At 40.9% G+C, this 18920-nt stretch overlaps 2 protein-coding genes across 2 annotated transcripts in view; both read right to left on the minus strand.

The window, feature by feature from the left end:
• Positions 1-9822, minus strand: part of LOC102215638 (proteasomal ubiquitin receptor ADRM1-like) — a 16177-nt gene extending 6355 nt beyond the window's left edge. Inside the window, exons 1-9 of the mRNA XM_005731596.1 lie at positions 9741-9822; positions 7881-8138; positions 7683-7799; positions 6616-6739; positions 6428-6514; positions 6225-6330; positions 4170-4411; positions 2722-2879; positions 2270-2372 (exon numbers count right to left, since the gene is read on the minus strand). Of these exons, the coding sequence (XP_005731653.1) occupies positions 2270-2372; positions 2722-2879; positions 4170-4411; positions 6225-6330; positions 6428-6514; positions 6616-6739; positions 7683-7799; positions 7881-8090 (1147 nt within the window). The 5' untranslated portion in view covers positions 8091-8138; positions 9741-9822. The remainder of the gene's footprint in view (positions 1-2269; positions 2373-2721; positions 2880-4169; positions 4412-6224; positions 6331-6427; positions 6515-6615; positions 6740-7682; positions 7800-7880; positions 8139-9740) is intronic.
• Positions 9823-11883: 2061 nt separating this feature from the next.
• LOC102197279 (oxysterol-binding protein-related protein 2-like) overlaps positions 11884-18920 on the minus strand; it is an 18825-nt gene continuing 11788 nt past the window's right edge. The window contains exons 12-14 of the mRNA XM_005731812.2: positions 18845-18920; positions 17417-17507; positions 11884-16290 (exon numbers count right to left, since the gene is read on the minus strand). Coding sequence (XP_005731869.1) covers positions 16188-16290; positions 17417-17507; positions 18845-18920 — 270 coding nt within the window. The 3' untranslated portion in view covers positions 11884-16187. The remainder of the gene's footprint in view (positions 16291-17416; positions 17508-18844) is intronic.

Raw genomic sequence — 18920 nt, forward strand, 5'->3', positions numbered from 1 at the left:
AAAAAAAATGTTTTTAACGATATACTAAAACCCATAAAGAAAACTTCTGGACTTCACTTTAAAACACGGTCTTCCTCCCACAAAGACAGCATTTGATAAGCTCCCCAGTACCCTTAATGTCAAGTTTGAACCTCTCAGTATATCAATAAAACATGTAGATTTGCGTCCATTAGAATAGCTTCTAATGGCTTTTTTAACGTCCTTGTAGCACGTTGGTGAGCTGAGCTTGTTTTAGATGTTCTGTAGAAATAAACTTTGACCTGACTTGTAAATAAAAAAAACTAAGCACAAGCTTATTGGACGGGCTCTGTCGCACAGCAGATACAGTGGTGTGCAAAAGTTTGGGCACCCCTGATAATTTTCATGTTTTTCCTTCATAAATCATTGGTTGTTTGGATCAGCAATTTCATTTAAATATATCATATAGCAGATGAACACAATGAAATTTGAGAAGTGAAATGAAGTTTATAGGATTTACAGAAAGTGTGCAATAGTTACTTAAACTAAATTAGGCAGGTACATAAATTTGGGCACCCTTGTTGTTTTATTCATTTGAATACCTTTAGCAATAATTATTGAAACATAGAATTTATTTGGTAAGCTCATTGACCCTTAACATACATACACAGGTAAATCCAGTCATGACAAATGACTGGATTTAGGGCGGCCAATTGCAAGTTTTTCTCCTCTTTGCATCTTCTCTCGAGAGTGGCTACATGGGAGCCTCAAAACAACTCTCAAATGACCTGAAAACTAAGATTGTTCAACATCATGGTTTAGGGGAAGGATCCAAAAAGCTATCTCGGAGATTTCAGCTGCCAGTTTCCATTGTGAGGAACACAGTGAGGAAATGGAAGACCACAGGGACAGTTCTAGTTAAGGCCGAAAGTGACAGGTCAAGGAAAATCTTACATAAGCAGAGGTGAAGGATGGCGAGAACAGTCATAGTCAACCCACACACCAGCTCCAAAGACCTGCAACATTATCTTGCTGCAGATGGTGTCACTATGCATTGTTCAACTATTCAGCGCAGTTTGCACAAGGAGATGCTGTACGGGAGAGTGATGCAGAGGAAGCCTTTTCTGCGCACATGCCACAAACAGAGTCGCCTGAGGTATGATTAAGCACATTTGGACAAGCCAGCTTCATTTTGGAATAAGGTGCTGTGGACTGATGAAACTAAAACTGAGTTATTTGGGCATAACAAGAGGCGGTATGCATGGTGGAAAAAGACCAAAGCATTCCAAGAGAAAGACTTGCTACCCACAGTAAAATTTGGTGGCGGTTCCATCATGCTGTGGGGCTGTGTGGCCAGTGCAGGTACTGGGAATCTTGGTAAAGTTGAGGGTTGCATGGATTCCAATCAATATCAGCAGATTCTTGAGAACAATGTTCAAGAATCGGTGACAAAGTTGAAGTTGCGCCAGGGCTGGATATTTCAACATGACCCTAAACACTGCTCAAAATCCACTAAGGCATTCATGCAGAGGAACAAGTACAACGTTCTGGAATGGCCATCTCAGTCCTCAGACCTGAATATTATTGAAAATCTATGGTGTGACTTAAAGCAGGCTGTCCATGCTCAGAAACCATCAAACCTGACTGAACTGGAGATGTTTTGTAAAGACGAAAGGTCCAAAATCCCTTCACCCAGAATCCAGACTCTCATTGGAAGCGATCAGAAGTGTTTGGAGGCTAAATGTCAACTAAATGTTGATGTAATTTTTCTGTTGGGGTGCCCAAATTTATGTACCTGCCTAATTTAGTTCAAGTAACTATTGCACACTTTCTGTAAATCCTATAAACTTCATTTCACTTCTCAAATACCATTGTGTTCATCTGCTATATGATATATTTAAATGAAATTGCTGATCCAAACAACCAATGATTTATGAAGGAAAATCATGAAAATTATCAGGGGTGCCCAAACTTTTGCACACCACTGTAGATGTCAGTATTTGTCGATGTGAAAACAATCGAGGCCACAAACAGCAGTAAGCATGATTTTTATGCTGTCACGTTTTAACATCGCAACGTGCGAGTCTGTGTGGACTGTAACAAGTTTGGAGCGTCCGCTAGGACAGCTGCATGCCGTTCTGCAAACTTTTCAGCGTTAGTGCGTTTTAAAAATCGTCTCACTTGCTGCACATTATTAAATGTTTCTTACATTTCACAGCTGACAAAACGTAATGTTGCTGTTGACCTTTAAGTTTTGCAGAGCTGAAACAATCAGGTACAGCGTCTCTGCGCGACATGAGTCAACACTGACCTCCTTTGTTAGCAGCGTCGACGGCCTCTGCAGGCAAGCCAAACTGGTTCATTAGAGGCCCCAGCTGCCCGGACGCCAGAGCGCTGCTGAACATGCTCATAGCCTGCAGAGAGACCATAAATACCAACAATAAGGACAAATGCCACTACAAGATGCTAAATGCCAACAACCCGGATCCTCTCAAACACACCGTATCTCAGTTCAGATGAAATTTCTGAAATCAAGGATAATAAAATATTTAGGTTTAGTAGGAAAATGTGTGCATTTATCAGCCTGAAACTGCTACAGGTGCAACAAATGTGGATATAATATGACACAGCATAAACCAAACACTATAATAAAAGAAGAACAAAGCTACAGCAGTTTTAAATGACAAATGAGGAAACTGTATCACTTTGAAGGGAACAGTCAGTTCCTCTCTGTTAAAAAAAAAAACTATACAGGACATCCACCTGCTGAAACTGAGGTGAGCTCAGCGTGTTTTGCAGCTCCTCTGAGCTCTGAGGCAGGGACTCTCCGGAGGGCAGATAGGGCATCAACCTCTGCTGAACCTCAGGATTGGCCAAGATGGGAGCCATGATCTCAGGCGTCAGGACGCTCGCGAGGTCCACTGCAGGCAACAAAGACCCACACTGACTGGTTAATGCAAACGACAACATTATCATTCATATTTCAAACATACGAGACACAAAAATCACTTTTTTCAAGCACAGTTAGATGCAAGTGAATCTGTAATCTGTAATTCTGAGCCTCAGTGAGATTATTGCTGCTTTAGATCATGAGGTTTCTTTCTGACTTAAGGGTAATAATTCAGTCATCCGTGCCATAGCGCCATAGAAAATCTTTATTATTGGAGCTTAAACGGTCAAACGATGGAGCTCTCAAAGGGCTTTATGATCTCAGTCACTATTGTTAATTTAGTAAAATTATGATTGAAATTAAAGTTAAAAGGGAAGATAAAGCAGGCTGTGCTTCAGGTCGTGACTACTTTTACTTCTTTGTGTTCCTCAGTTACAATGTCAGATAAAATCTTCGTCTGAGATGTTTAGTGGTGGCTGTGAGATCACCTGTATGTCGAGTCAGGTTTTGACGTTATCTCTGAGGGTGGATCTGACTGATCCCTAAAGTATATTCTGCTTTACTGTCCTTATGAAGTCCACAAGAATACAGGTTTAAGGCCTGGATGCTGATTGTTGCTGTTTTTCTGAGCTTTTTGTAAAAAAAAAATGAAGCAATGTGCTGGGAGTGAATCAAACAGTAAGTTAGGAAGTCTTCATCTGAGAGAACCTCTGTTGGTTCATTCACCAACTAATAACCATTTACAGCCTATCTAAGCATTGCACTGACCAGAACCACAGTGCACCCAGCTTCTAAAGGCCCAATAGGTGATGCTATCAGGTCAATATGGACCAGACCTCTAAGGAATGTTTCCAGCCCCAATCTGGTGCTAGCAATTTGTATCTAATAAAATGTCTAATGAGGGCATATTGTGCAATTTTTCTTATAAAACTTAATTCAATATCACACACTGTCTTTGGCCCTTTTCTTCCTCTGCCATCTTACTTTTTGTATATTAATCTGTCAGCACATCAGCAGGAAGCTGTGCCTAATGTAGCGCAGCACAATGAAATTTAATCAAAACAGCGACAGCCTGCAGAATTTTCAGGGGATTCGTGCTCCTGCAGCAAACTGAATTATAATGCAAAAATTACGCAGAATTAGCGACACTGTTGTGATCACAGTCTTAATTATTTGCCGCTTAATTAGTGAAGATTTCACTAATTAGGTCTAATTATTCATTTACTTTCAGAGTTGTTTTTTTTTTTTTTAAATAAATAACAAATCTCAGTTTTTAGGAGAACAAAGTTCAATTTTCCTGAAGCTTCCATCAAATCCTCACCTCCCTGGCTGCTGGCAGGTACGTTCATGGTGGCCAGGATGCTCTGCAGGTCTCTCAGCTGGATGGGCTGCGTGGGGTTGGCTGCTGCTGCCGCCACGGAGGGCACAGCAGGGGTGGATGGGGTGGTGGCTGTTGGGGAGGCCACTGAGGTGGCAGAGGGAGTGATGGGAGTGGTGGGAACCTGGGAGGAGCCGAGCCGACTAGCAGCGGAGGTAGAGGTTGGGGTGACGGCTGTGGACGGACTGTGGATGGAAATGTTTAGCAAAACATTATTATATAACCGCTCAGCTTCAACAGTTATCGGTGATATACACTTTCTTGCCTGATCACATGCAGAATAATTCATTTAGTGTCAAAACTCACCTAATCTTACACGTGTAAATCATGAATTATGAGTTTCATAAAGCATTTTTAGAGAATAGAGCCAAAAGAAAAAAATTGGAGAAACTGTTCAGATGAACACTTTACAGGGACAACAGAGGAAGAGGAGTAAGGAGGTGTGGAAGTGTAGCTAAGCTTTTCCATCTATTCTCTTCTGCTCAGGACAGTTAGCTCCTCTGTGTTGCGCAATCCACTTCACCAGAGGTTGTTTGGTTTCCCTGATTTATAAATCATGGCAATCCTCCTGGCCCTTAACAGCGTACACTACATTACTCTGTTTGTGTCAGGGGACCCGATCTTTGGGGTGGACCAATTTTTGGCGCAGCGTGTTTTGGGGTTTGAAAGCCACAGAGATGCTATGTTTAGAGAAAATGTGTCTCAAATGTTCCGATACTCCTGACACATAAGGGATCACTAAGGGTTTTCGCTTCGGTAGCAGTCCTTCTTTCCTGGATCGGCTGGAGCTTTCTTTATGTGCCTTCTCAGCTTTGACCAACGTCCAGCTGGGATAACCACATGTACTCAGGGCCTTCTTGATGTGACGTTCTTCTGCTTCCCTGGCCGCTCTGTCTGCGGGGATGGTGTTCGCTCTATGTTGAAGCATCCTGATGACACCCAGTTTGTGCTCCAGTGGCTGATGAGAGTCAAACCTTAAATACTGATCCATCTGTGTTGGTTTACGGTACACATCAACTTTTAAATGTCCCCGATTACTGATGGAAATCTCAGTATAAGAAGGCTAACCTGCCATTTTTTATATCCTCCCTGGTGAACTTGATGTGTTGGTCCACTGAGCTAATGTGATCCGTGAATTGTGGTACGTCCTTGGATTTGATTTTGATCAATGGTCTTTTATTGTAAAGCACTTTGTGATTTTTATTTTTGAAAAGTGCTATATAAATACATTTTACTTACTTATTTTCTTACTTATCAGTGGTTGTTGATCAATGGTCATGACAATTTCCATATTAATGATCAAGGAACTGACCTCACAGCCTGTTGTTCGCCAGTGGTGCTAGTTTCAGTCATTATGCAAAGGTACTGTTTTATAAGGCTGGGAAAACCTGCAGTCAGCAGAGACTGAAGAAGTCAACTGGATGAGTGATGAAACATTTCTCCCATTGAAAAAGCTACATCCAGATGAACAGAATCAACTTTTTGGGATTTTGGAAATAATCATATCAGTTGGAGCTCAGAGCTTCTCTGGAAGAAAACTCATGACTCATGACAAACTGAACTATTCTACTAAACTCAAAGAAGGATTTAGCTTTCAGGTTGCAAAGCAAAAGTAAACATGCATTCTTTTTCATGACCAGCAGGTGGCGACTTAGCGTTGAAGTATATAAAAAAAAATGACTCCTCACTTTACCTCTGACCTTAGTGATTTTAATCTCAGTGTCAGAAAAGTCAAAATTGCTCATCTTAAGGATTCAAAAGGGGAACTTGCTAATCATTGGGTGACAGCTCCATATCTATGTCCATCTTTTATATACAGTTCATGGCTAAACTGTTATTTTTAAGGTTATAGTTAACATTTGAGCTCTGCTGTACTGATGCTAAAACCTTCTCTTTCATAGCTTCCCTTTTATTGGAACTTCTCATTTTATCTTGTTTTCCACCTCAAAAATATTCTGGAATCCTTCAATATATTTAACAGAAATGTAAATAAGACACCTTGTGGAGGAGTTGCTGGCTGCAGGAACGCTGCTGCTGCTGCTGCTGCTGCTGCTACTTCCAAGAAGGTTGGCCAAGCCTGGACCAGCCAGTGTCCCGAGACCACCTGTCAATCACACAAACAGAGCTCAACATCTCACCGACATTGTTAATGAGATGTTTTCACGCTGTTAGCTTGTGGACTCAGTCATGAAGGTACTCACCAATCCCTCCCAGTCCAGTTGGTCCAATAAGCTGCATCAGCTGGTTGTGGCTCATGTTACCCAGAAGGCTCTGCAGGCCACCCTCACCTTTACATGCAAGCAGAGAAGACAGGTGACACCCATGAAGGTGAGACAGTTCAGCTTCTTACCCACGACAGGTTTAAACTACGACACAGCGTGTTTGTTACCTCCGAGCGCAGACAGATCGTGTCCTCCGCTGCCGCCGCTGCCGAGAGCACCGGGCATGGGCGGGTTGTTAAGATACTCGTTCACTTTGCGGCAGTACTCGTCATCCTTATCAGTCTTTGGCTCCTGAGTTCAGAAAAACAAAATGCCAGGGTTACTGAACATTAACATTTTGAGGTGTAAAGCAGAACAAACCTTATTATTGCAATACACAAAAACAAAAGATCATGAATGTTGTTTTTTTGCTTCGTTTTTATCCTTTGTATCCTCTCATTTCCTCTAAACGTCTGCCAAAGGCATCCGGGTCTGTTTAAGCAGTCAACAGAAAGCTACCTGTCCTATGACTTCAGCTTGAATGGGAATATTGCTCACGCTGGAAACTGAAAATCCCTTCCAAGGGAAACTTGGCCTACTACCAAAGAGTGCTGGATCTGAACCAGAAGCAGGAAGATTTGTTATCGGCTTACGTGAAAGGAAGGTGACAGAAACGAGGTGGATTCTTATGTGTAAGAAAGAAAGATGTAAAAATCAGTCAAATCTGATTTTCAAATCTTTCTTTTTCACTCACTGTGTGTTTTACACCTCTCTGCATTTAATCGTTAGTTATCATTAATCTCTGCCTCTCTTCCACAGCCTGTCTTTGTCCTGCCTTCCTCCCCTCACCCTCAAACGCTGATTGTTGGGGTTTTCTCTGTATTATTGTAGAATCTAGACAATATAAAGGGTGTTGAGGCAACTGTTGTTGATTGTTGGTTGTTGTTGTGATTTGGCCCTAAATAAATAAAACAGAATTTTAAAAATTGACAATTGAACTGATTTTCCATGTAATGACCCAGGGGCCAGTTATATGGACAGCACAACAGATGAACCAGTTTTTGTCTGCTTGGTTTGAAGTGAACCGGGATGTCATGAAATGATTCTCTTGAATCTTCTTCAATTTAGTGAAAGATTCAGGAGAAAAGTCAGTAACCTTTCGGTAAGAAATAATTATATTTAGCTTGAATAAAAAGAGAAAACATGCTGGGAAACAAAGGATTAGTAAACAGACGAGTCTGGAGCAGCTGCATACCTGCATCCAGAAGAAGAGTCTTTTGGAGCCAGCTTTGAATTTCAGCACATAGACTCGTCCGGTAGTGCACTGATTCACCCGTTTGAACTCGCAGTCATCAGGAAAGATGATCAGGTCCTAAATTGGCAAATGGAAATGACTGCTGTGATATTAAGAAATTCAAACACCAGTTAACCTCATCCGGATGGCGTTACCTACATCGTCCACGTTCCCGGTGGTCCGATCCTTCCAGCAGAAATGGATGAGGGAGTCGTCCGTCTGTTGGATGTAGACCTGACCTTTACGCTTGTCAGGCGTCACCGTGCTGCCCTTCATGGTCATCTTACCGGCACGAAACTCCACCAGGTACTTACTGGAGGAGCCGCGGGACCCAGACACCATGCTGGGGAACAACGCTCCAGAGGCCATGATGATGACGATGATAAGCACTGACTGGTTTACAGCTGCTTTAGTGACCTAAATATTACAATAAAATAACATATAATTATGTTATGGTCCACAATCTTATTCTCTGTGCTTATAATGAGTCAAATAATAATCTTCTCAGATTTTATGACTCTATGACCCTTTCTTTGTAACATCTGTTTGTCTGCAGCAGATAAGATGATCACAGCAGTACAGATTACATAATACATTTGTTTTTTCTATATTTCATCCTTTTGATTAGCTATTTTGTGACTTTGCATTCAAACTAAACTCAACCTTCTCTGTTTATCATGAACATTGAGGCGATGCATCACGTTGCACAGCACACCCAGCCTCTCTGTATCGACGAGGTCTGGTCGCCGACCATCTAACTCCATCTTCTTACCCACGCTACAACAAGAAGTCTCTATAAACTTTGTTTGTACTTTAAGTGAAGCTTCACATTCAAGCACAGCAGAAGGGAAAGCAGCTTCAATCTCTGTTTTCTAGCATCACACTAAAAATATTAGTTCTGATCTGTCCATCATAAAATGAAAATGACACCAAACTTCACACTCGTTCCTTTTATGAGAGGCTTTTATATGCAAGGAGCAGCTCTATTTACTTTGAACCCTCTAAGCACTCTTCTCCCTGTTCACAAATGACAGCACCTCAGAAGGGCTGTCTGCAGATTGTGATGTTTGCGATGACACGATGGTCATGAGTCTGATGACCTCTTCCAACCTCCCCACTCTGGTAGGCGCTACAGATCAGTCTACACCAAAGCGAGGTTTGGAGATAGTCCTACTTCTTCATTATTCCATCCACTTTGTGTGGCGAACTGACTGCACAAAAGCTGCAGAGCACGATGCTACCACCACCATGCTTGACAGCTTACATAGTCTGAAAGTCTCACCTTTATTCCTACAAACACACCTCTCTCATTTTTTTGATTGGCAACCTTTTCAGTCAATTTTCTGTCCTTATTCTGATTTCCATCAGGTAGGATATTTTTTCTCCTTACCTAGAGTCCTTGAAATTATAAAATATTCTCGGCAATATATTATCAGCATAAATTCTCACATTTTAGAGCAGGTAAATGTTTGATAGTTCTGACTGAGACAATACCTGAAAGCTAAATCCATTTGTGGGATTTGTTCTGAAGTATAATCATTGCAGCTTTATAACACACACCCTGCTCGTGCATTGGATGAAACGCTGTGTAACCACGATGGAGACTAGTATTACCCAGCATTTACAATCATCGCAGACCTTCATTCTGGTCTGCATTTGGATTTTTGAAGCCTAACAGCCAATTTAATGCAAACGTGTCATTGTGTTAGAAGCATTAAGGATTAACACAGCTCTGCTACATCATCGTGATCACTGTAAATCTAACTAAGACTGTGGTTTAGATGCATATTTGATAATGTAGCTGGAGTTAAACCACTGCTTCCATAATAACAACAGGGACAGGAGAAGACTCCAGCCCCTCACAGATGACTCTGCATCCCACAGCCCGTCCTAAGCTACGTGAGGTCGAGCCCGGGCTGTGGCTCTAAATTCACACACAGTGAAAATAAACCTGTTCCCGTAGTCCACGTTATCAAATTCAAACATTTACATGTAAAGAAATAAGATGTTTTTACTCACGCTTCTCTCGGAAATATCGTTCGGCCGCAGAAAGGTCGGGCTCGGCGTCGGCAACTTTGATTGGCTGAGCGGTAGCGGTGCTTCACTGTGATTGGTGGAATCATGTGTCAATAAGGTGGACTTTAAATCCGCTGCGCATGTTTGGTAGAGATAACACGAGCCACTCGTTTTACGTATCAAACCTGCAGGAGATTTTCATACGTTTACTGAGCTCAGCAAAACATTTTCCAGTTACAGTCTGATGAATCGACAAAGATCTTGTGGAATAAAGTCACTCTGAAAGCAGGAAAAATGTATTAAAGGAAAATATGTCTGTGAAGGTTCTCAGTCATCCAGGTCATCGTAGTGGGACACTCCCACTAGGTTTATATCTGGGACTCTCCACCATTTGACCTTAGAACTGAAGAAGCTTCTCGGATGAGAGGTGAAACGTCTTCAAGTAACTTAAAGAAGTCCAGACGCTTTTCTTTGCAAGCTCCTTTGACTATTAAAGGAAAGTATTTTGAGTGATTAGGGCTCCATGCCATAACTTCCACTTCTGCCTATAGTGAACCCAAGGTGCGCCGATCCCATTAAACTAGAGCTGGGAGGTCAGAAACTCTGATATATCCAGCTTTAAAATAAAATGCAGGCTTCAGGTTTGGCATTTAGCAAGTGGATGACAATAATATTATTGGATGCAACTTTGCCAACTGCCTCTGAGTAAATCTTGAGAGGATGAAAGGAAGCTGAAGGCTGTAATTATGGTCTTACGTGAGTCTTCTTGCACATCTGTAATTATGGTTAATATGAAGGCAACAAGTTCAGCTGCAGCTCGGTTTTGACACACACCATCTTTGCCTTTGCCTGAAATAGAAAAATAAATAGCTTTCTATTCATTTTAGGCATAGGATTAAGAAGCAAGTGAACTCACACTTTACTTGAACCTTCGCCCACTTTCTTCGCATTAATGGGCTAAAAGCCAGAAGCCAGAAAAGTAAATATGGGCCAGGATAAAACGGAAATTAGCTGCAAAGTTTTGAACCACTTAAGAATAATCACCTTTGCATTTCATTGCTTTAATATTACACGCAGCACATAGGAGCCTGTATCACTGGCTCATGTGAGCAGCCCCACCGTGTGCGTTATTGTTTAATAAAGCTGGTGTGCTACACATTTTAGTTTTCATGATGCAATAAATGTGTAAAACTGCTTTGTTTTGTCTCTACATACTTAAAGATTCACATTTTTGGGCGCTGCACAGCACTACAATAAATGGTGGGTTTAACAAATGTATTGACTCATCTGTCTAGGAATTTGAAATTTTTAAACACAGCCCAGAGGTCTCAGAGGCTCGGAATTAAATGTTTTCTTCTTCTTTCAGCTGCTCCCTTTATGGGTTGCCAGAGCGGATCATCTGCCTCCATCTCACCTTATTTGTAGCGTCCTCCCATGTTGCATCAACCCTCTGAAATCCTCCTTCACTACATCCATTAATCTTCTCTGAGGTCTTCCTGTCTACCAGCTCCATATTCAGCATTCTTTCTTTAGTATACCCACCATCCCTCCTCTTCACATGTCCAAACCATCTCTAACTTTGTCTCCAAACTGCTCGACCTGAACTGTCTCTCTGATGTTCTCATTTCTAATCCTGTCCACTCTCTCAGTGCAAATCTTAATCTCTTCAGGTCTGCCTCCTGTCTTTCATCACTACCATCTTGTAAACCTTCCCTTTCACGCTATCCTTCTGTCACAAACCATGTGCTCCACCCTCCCTGCACTAATTTCTTCACCGTTCATGTACTGTGTTACTTTGGATGGTTAAGCTAGGCACTTAAACTCATCTACCTTCCCAGCCTCTGCTCCTTGCATTATTCCGTTTTGCCTCTGCTGATATTTATTCCTTTTCTCTATAAAGCATCCATAGCTCTCCAGGGTCTCTCCCACCTGCTTGCTACTCTTACTACAGATCACAGCATCATCTACAAACATCAATACCAAAATCAAAACCAGTACACTTCTTTTCCACTATTATATAAAACTAAAAATGGCCTTGAATCTTTTTTAAATTGTTAATTAAAAGACAAAAATGAGAAGTAGTGTCGTGTGGTGGTTATGAGAGAAAAACATCTGGAGAGAATAACCAGATTTTCCAACACAAGGATTTTGTAGTCCATAATTTATTTCTTAAATATGCTTTGTATGCATACGGCTGTGTGGATACCAGTATGAAGAGGAAAGGAAACAACAGATCAACAAACATACAATGTAAACATTTTCAAAAAGAGGCTCGGCAAAGAGACAGCGGGGGATAAAACAAGATCGGATCAGATTGATCCTGCAGCTCTGAGCGGCTGCAGGAGTCACAAAGTGCTTTGAATTCAGAGTAAAGACACAAACAGCAGCAGAGGGGAAGACATGATGTGGGATATTTCACCGTACATATGTGCACAGGACAGTGAGCATTTGAAATGTGCAGTTTAATGCAACACTAGTGCTTAGAAACAAAAAGAAACTACTGTGAGCATTTTACTACCAGCACACAATATTCATTACCTGCTGCCTCTGTAGTGTCTCCAGCACACAGGCTGCGAGCTAAAGAGTGTTTTATTTCACATTTCAGGAGGGTAGACTGGAAGGATCAGTTTGCATAGGTTCATGATGCCTACAACATCCCGTCTTATTTGCTTTTAACTGTGTCTGAAAGCACGGCTCCGACAAAGTGTTACTCATCCACGTGTGAAAAAGGCATCAAAATGATGCAGCTTTGTCATTAAGGGGACAGATTATGCTCATTCCCAGCTTCATGTTTTCTTTTTTGGACTGTACTGGATTAGCTCTGCATAACTCACAGTTCAAAATAACCCCATCTTACACATGGCTCATTCAGTTCACTCTGTGTCTAAATCACAAAAAACATAAAAGACATACACAGCAACAGGGACGTCACCCAGTGTTGAATGAAGTCCTGCTATGAAGCCTCGAGTTGAACATTTTAATTACTTTGGTGTTTTGAAATCAGGTGTGAGGAGCGAGACGCAGCTGACTCACTATCAATCACATGACCACAAGTTACCAAAGTGCTCTATTGAACATGATCTGAATCTAGTACATGACTCTATAAACACACCAGCAAACTGTTTACTGAGTAAGCAAGGATTCAGGTCGCCCTCTGGTGGCCATTAAAAAGACTACAGGGTTAAAATACAAAGCTACAGCTATCTTTTATACTTTCTACCTCTGAACAAAGTGTTTATCTCAGAACTACTGTTCTTCTGATTGGCTGCTCCTTGCAGGTGGGTGGGGTCTTAGTGCCTAAGGCCATAGCTGTTGACCAAATTAGGGATATCCACTCTCACTACTATCACATGGAGTGAAGAGTAGGAAAAAAAAAGTCTGAAAATGAGTGTTTATAGCAGTCTGAACTTTTGGCTCACAGGGATCATTGTACAAACAAACGGCACAACACAGTCACTTTGAAGCCGAGGTGTTCAAACTATGGAGTGCACCTTCAATCGAGGAGCAGTGAGATAGATGCCTCTACTCTTTCTCAGGCCAATGTGAACAGATGTCTATAATCTTTTTACATTTTTAGTGTTAGTTTAACTTATATTTCCAGAGGATATCATTATGTAAATATCCAACAATCCACTCAGAACAAAGGATGCCCTCTATCACTGCAGAACTTGCCTGAGAATTTTTACATTATCTACAGTATTAAAGTATCCCTGTCGCAGTGGCCTGTACGTCCACGGGTACAACCCTCCAAAAAACCTCAGAATAACTAATTTGGCGTAGTTTTTAATGGCAGGCATTTGCTAAAAATGTAAACAAATTTAAAAAAGAAAAAAAAAGAAAACGGGACTCAAGCTGTAGTTGAAAGCTTATTAACCATTTTCATGGAAACATTATCATTCGTGTTTACGATCCTATAAGCTCCAAAGTGAAGTTAGAGCAGAAAATCAGTGTGTTCATTATTATAAGTATTACCTATGATGTTTAATATTGTTTGGCAGCACCGAAGCTCAGAGCATTATTAAAAATATGTATTTAATGCAGTGTTTACACTTGGTTTTAAAAAGCCACTCTGGAAATTGGATCACAAGTGAACAGTCAAGACTCATCACAGTGTTGCCTCCAAGGATCGGACCACATGTGCTCAGACTTCCTTACAATCTGTGTGTCAAAGTGCCCCAAGTATTCACCTGTCTGTCATCAGTCAAGAGTCTGGAGAGTCCAGATGTAGAGACTGGCAGGCAAAGTTTTAAAAACGGTGCACAAAATAGCAAAAAGAAAAACCACCACGTCCTGGCTTGATGGTTTGTAAGAGATAAAGTAGCCTCTCTGACATCATGCAGCTGTTATAGAAACCTCAACATCAGCGTTTTAGCCACCACGATATCTGGATGAGAGGGTGGAGCAATGAGTGATCAGTTAAGGCTAGCAAGCTTTGTCAGAAAGTTGCATACATTAAGTGCAAGAGACACATATCTGCAAACTAGAGCTGAATGACACACAAATAAAAATAAAGAAAATAAGGAACACAGACTGCATAATTTGTCAGATAAGCTACTAAAAATGCTCCAACAGCACAAACAGAGTGGATAAGTCCAGTTCAGGGCTTTGCAGCTGCCTGTAGTGACACACCTGCCAAACAAATTTATCCCCAACTTAGCCTCGCTAGCAGTGAAAGGGTTGAGTTTAAAAGTTAAAAATAAAATATGAGGGAATCAAAGGAAGAAGGAGCTGTAAACACGCTTATTAATGATGTAAAGTTGGGCATTTTATCATGGGAGCCTGTGGGAACTGAGTTGTTTTTGGAGCCAGTCTCAAGTTGTTATTAGAGGGGCTGCAGTTTTTGGCACTTTGCGCTCTGGGACTGAAAATGAGGCCAACGCAGAGATGCCAAAAAAACCCTCTTAATTCCTCAAGTAGAACTAAAGCTTCAGATATGGAGACAACTTGTTCACAGCTCGTTATAGAAAAAGTGCTGTCAGTACATGTGGACAGTTTGTGCTTCATAACAACAACTGGATGCAGGTGAGACTAAAGGCTGGGGAGTGACAGGTGTGTAGACATAGGCAGCAGCAGCCTCACCTCACCCAAGTCACTGAGCTGGACCTTATCACTGTGTTTCTGCTATTTTGGAACATTTTGATAAAATTATCAGACAAAAGTAGGGTAGCAGCAAAGGCAGAGAAAACCCTCATTAACTTCTAATGCACATCCAGAAGTTAGTGAGATATACAGGCCTGAAATATGACAGAAACCACTTCGATCACAGAAGAGTGACAAGGGTTATTCCTAGGAGGGTTTCAAGGGATAAAGAGTCATAACGACCAGCAGAGTAACATGCTAATGTTGAGGCTTTAATGTGCACCCAGAAAAAGTCCAGAAACCAGTGGGTGGTGTCACAGTAGCTAGCTCCAACTCTATTGTTCACAGTGCCTACCAGACCACACAGAGATGGGCCATAAGCCATATCACTGGCTTGTATACTCGTATTTAATGCGGTGTATTTGGACCTGACACATTTTAAAACCAAGTGTAAACGGCGTCTGACACTCTGTACGTTCACCCACACATATTTACTGTGCATTGTGAACATTTTCACAGTGTGTGAGCGGTGAAGGAGCCAGGGAGGCGGCCAGTGTCAGACTTTTTAAAACGTCTCGTTTCTGCATCCCTTTGCCTTAAAGGTTTATATGGAGGCTTTTATTCTCAGTGCAGAAAAAGTTTTTTGTATGGCTTTAACTTGTGGAAATTATGATGTTGGTGAGCATGCATGGTTATTATACACATTACCTATGTTACAGCGGAGAACAATATAATGTACCAACATATCTGTTTACTGAGGCAGTAAACGTGGTTATAAGCAGCTTTCATTTCTACTGTAAGTCTCTATTCACAGAAACACTTTGTGACATTTTCTTTGATGTTAAGTGCTAACTAAAACAGACATCTAATTTCCAAATAGGTTATATAAAAGTAGCAGATGCGATTAAATATCCCCTGATATTTGAATGCAGCTTGACAGAAGAGCGTGGAACATCTACAGGTGAGATTATGGTACCTGAGTACCCGAACTAAAACTGAAAATATTTCCTTTGCATCCTCCACCAGGTAGCTCACCACACCACAGATCACATTGGTGGCTGCTTTTAAACCCTTGGATGAGTGAATGGTGAGTAACATACATGTTTAGGGCATATAAAGAAGATGTTTGATGTTTACAGTAAGTAAACTCTACAGTTCTCTTTAGTGTTACACATCTCCTGCAGACAAATGTCACAGTCAGCTGGAGATGATCTGATAACCTGTTTGAAATCAACTTTCATCGATCCTAACAAAGACACAGTACCAGCGAGCGTCTGGCTGTCACGACTCACAGAGAAACAAAATGAAACCTAGCAAAGAGAAGATTTTTTTTTGTTTGTTTTTTGTTTTAAACACCAAACACCTCCTGTGTCAATAAATGTTGGGACAGTCAGTGAAGTTCCTGTCAAAGTATCCACCTGTGTACAGCCAGTCCTCGGCTCCTGTGTGAGGGTTTGTTCCCATCTGGAACCACCTGAGGAGGCAGTCAACAAGCCATATCTGTTTTAATAACATGCTTATGAAAAATGCTGCACAGCATGAGCAATTAGTGTGTTGGGGACACATTAAAGGAAGTTTCCACACATTACAAATTAGATTTTGAATGCAATTTTTTGTCAATCTTCATTTGCTTATTATTGTTTTATTTTTCTTCAGTCTTTATTTAACCAGTAAATGTCAACAAAGCAGATCGTTGCAGGTCTAAAACTAATTATAGCATAAACAGACTTTGGTGTTTACAACACCAAATGTGAATCTGAAATAAATGTTAAGACACGAAGAAAAACAAGCTGCGGAGCAAACAATACGAACACAATCAACTGCTAAAATATGGAGAGATAATACTTCAATCACCATGATGTTGGCTAAATTCACTCCTGAGCATTTTGGGCAAATATTTCAAACTTAAGTAAAGAGAAGGGAGGCGCATTTCTGGAGTGATTGACTGTTTGGCCAGGACAGTCATTCACTGAGTCATCTGCACACTGTTAGCTTATTTTAATTAGATTTGTCAATCTATCTGTCAGACTGACAGAATCTTTCAGTATTTAAAAGTTTATTTTGTAGTGATTTATAATTTTATTGAACTTTATATGCAATCCCAGCATTAACTGGAACAATAAACTGAAGATACTGCAAATGTTAGCTATGTGCTTCAGTCTGGTAAATGGATGTCACCCACTTTATTAATTCCTGCATTATAAAGTCCTGACTCCAATAAATAAAAGCTCTATGGTTCAAATGGGTTCCAATTCAAACTAACGTCTATTTTAAAACGTCTAGCTAGTTATTTCCATCTGTAAAATGCATCACTCAAGCATTGCTTGTAGAAAATGAAATTTTGGGAGGTAGACGAATTTACACATTCTGAGTTTGGACATTATAAAATAACAGAGTGATTATACAAGCGGCCTCTCTCTTCATGTTGAACCTCTGCTCACTGTGTTTCATGCTAGAGGTAAAGTAAATCTGATTTGGTCTGATAATACTGACATATTGAGTACAAACATGAGATTGTCATGCTACAAGTGTATGAAATCATAAAATCGGTCTATAAAAAAACCCTCCCCAAATCTCTTTAAATCCTCAGAACCTCTCACCTGGTTGACCACTCCTCCTCGTCCTTGGATCGTTCCCTGCGTGCAGCTCTCTGTTTCTCCTCTAAACGCTCTTTCTCAGAACTCGCCAAATCTATAAACACACAAATACAAAAGAAACTTTTAGAGAAGGTCAGACTGAAACGATAACTCGACTTCACCTTTGGCCACTGTGTTTGTATAAACTAGGAGGCTGATAATTTTCTAATCTTTCCCTACATGGTCTTTTTAACATATTAGGCCTGGGTGGTATGACCAAAGATTCTAGCGGTTTTATAGTATACCATCATATTATTATTAGTTTACTTTTGTGTAAATGGGCCTTTATATTGACTCATTCTTTTGTCAGGCATCTTTAGGATAAAACATATTTTTGAAGTCACCATAAAGAAGAAATAAACCCTAAATAAAAAAAAAGCTCTTTTAGAGAACAAATACAGTAACTACTTGGAGAAAGAAGTCAGTCCTTAACAGGTTGCCTCTTCTGCTTTTTGGTTAGATGTCATGCCACTTATTTGTTTAAAAATAAGCTCTACTGTTTTCACAGAGGAGCTGTGAACCTGAAACAAACTCCATTCTGTTTCAGAGTCTCATGGCAGAGCTGATCATGAAAGCAAAGCTGTAAAATTTTCTAGTTAATCCATGTTCATTTATTGCCACAAAGTGACCAAAATAATGAGATGGTGGATAAAAGCACTAGAAAAGAGCTTCCTCTGTAGAATGTCTGGGCTCTCCCTTAGAAATCGGGCCAAGAGCTCAGAGTCAAGCTGTTCCACATCTAAAGGAGTCAGTTGATGTGGTTTGGCCATCTGATTAGGATGCCTCCTTGTTAAGGTGTTTAAGGCATGTCCAACTGAGAGGAGGTCCTGCAGCAGACCCAGGACATGATGGAGAGTTCTGCTCTCTCTGTTGGGTTGGGGATGCTTCAGTGTCCCTCCTTCAAAAGGCTGGATGAGGTGGTTGACACATCACGAAAAGTTTACGACTCAACACTATTTTTTACTAGAAATACCTGTATAAATACACCTGTAGTGTTGACGGAGGTTACCAGACTTATCCATTACGCTCATCTCAGAGAATTTTACTCAGATCACAAAACATATGTTTAGGACCAACAAATTTTAAGGTATGTTATGGCTAAGGGGTAACCAGGATAAAGTCACACAGGACATGGCAGTCATAACAAACACTGGGTGAGGGTGACTTGGGTGAAGTGAATCTGATTCTCAGAATTTGCTAACTCATTCCTGCTTGTCATTTTATCACCTGTTAAGCTCAATGTAGACCAAAATGACCCTCAGGGCACCAGGAATTATCCCAGTGCTCCTGACGGGACCCTGTTCCACAGTTTGAGGCTCATAGTGTCCTGGTCACCAAAAAGTACACATGTACAGTTTCAGCTGTTCTCTTTTCAGGTGAGGTTGACGTTACCTATGTCTCCGTTCTCCATCGCTCTGATGTCAGGCCTCAGCCGGCAGTCTGTTGGCAACAGTAGTCTCTCCATGCC

This window comes from Pundamilia nyererei, unplaced genomic scaffold, assembly GCF_000239375.1.
Source record: "Pundamilia nyererei isolate P.nyererei 1_Seehausen unplaced genomic scaffold, PunNye1.0 scaffold00044, whole genome shotgun sequence".
NCBI classification, from domain to species: Eukaryota; Metazoa; Chordata; class Actinopteri; order Cichliformes; family Cichlidae; genus Pundamilia; species Pundamilia nyererei.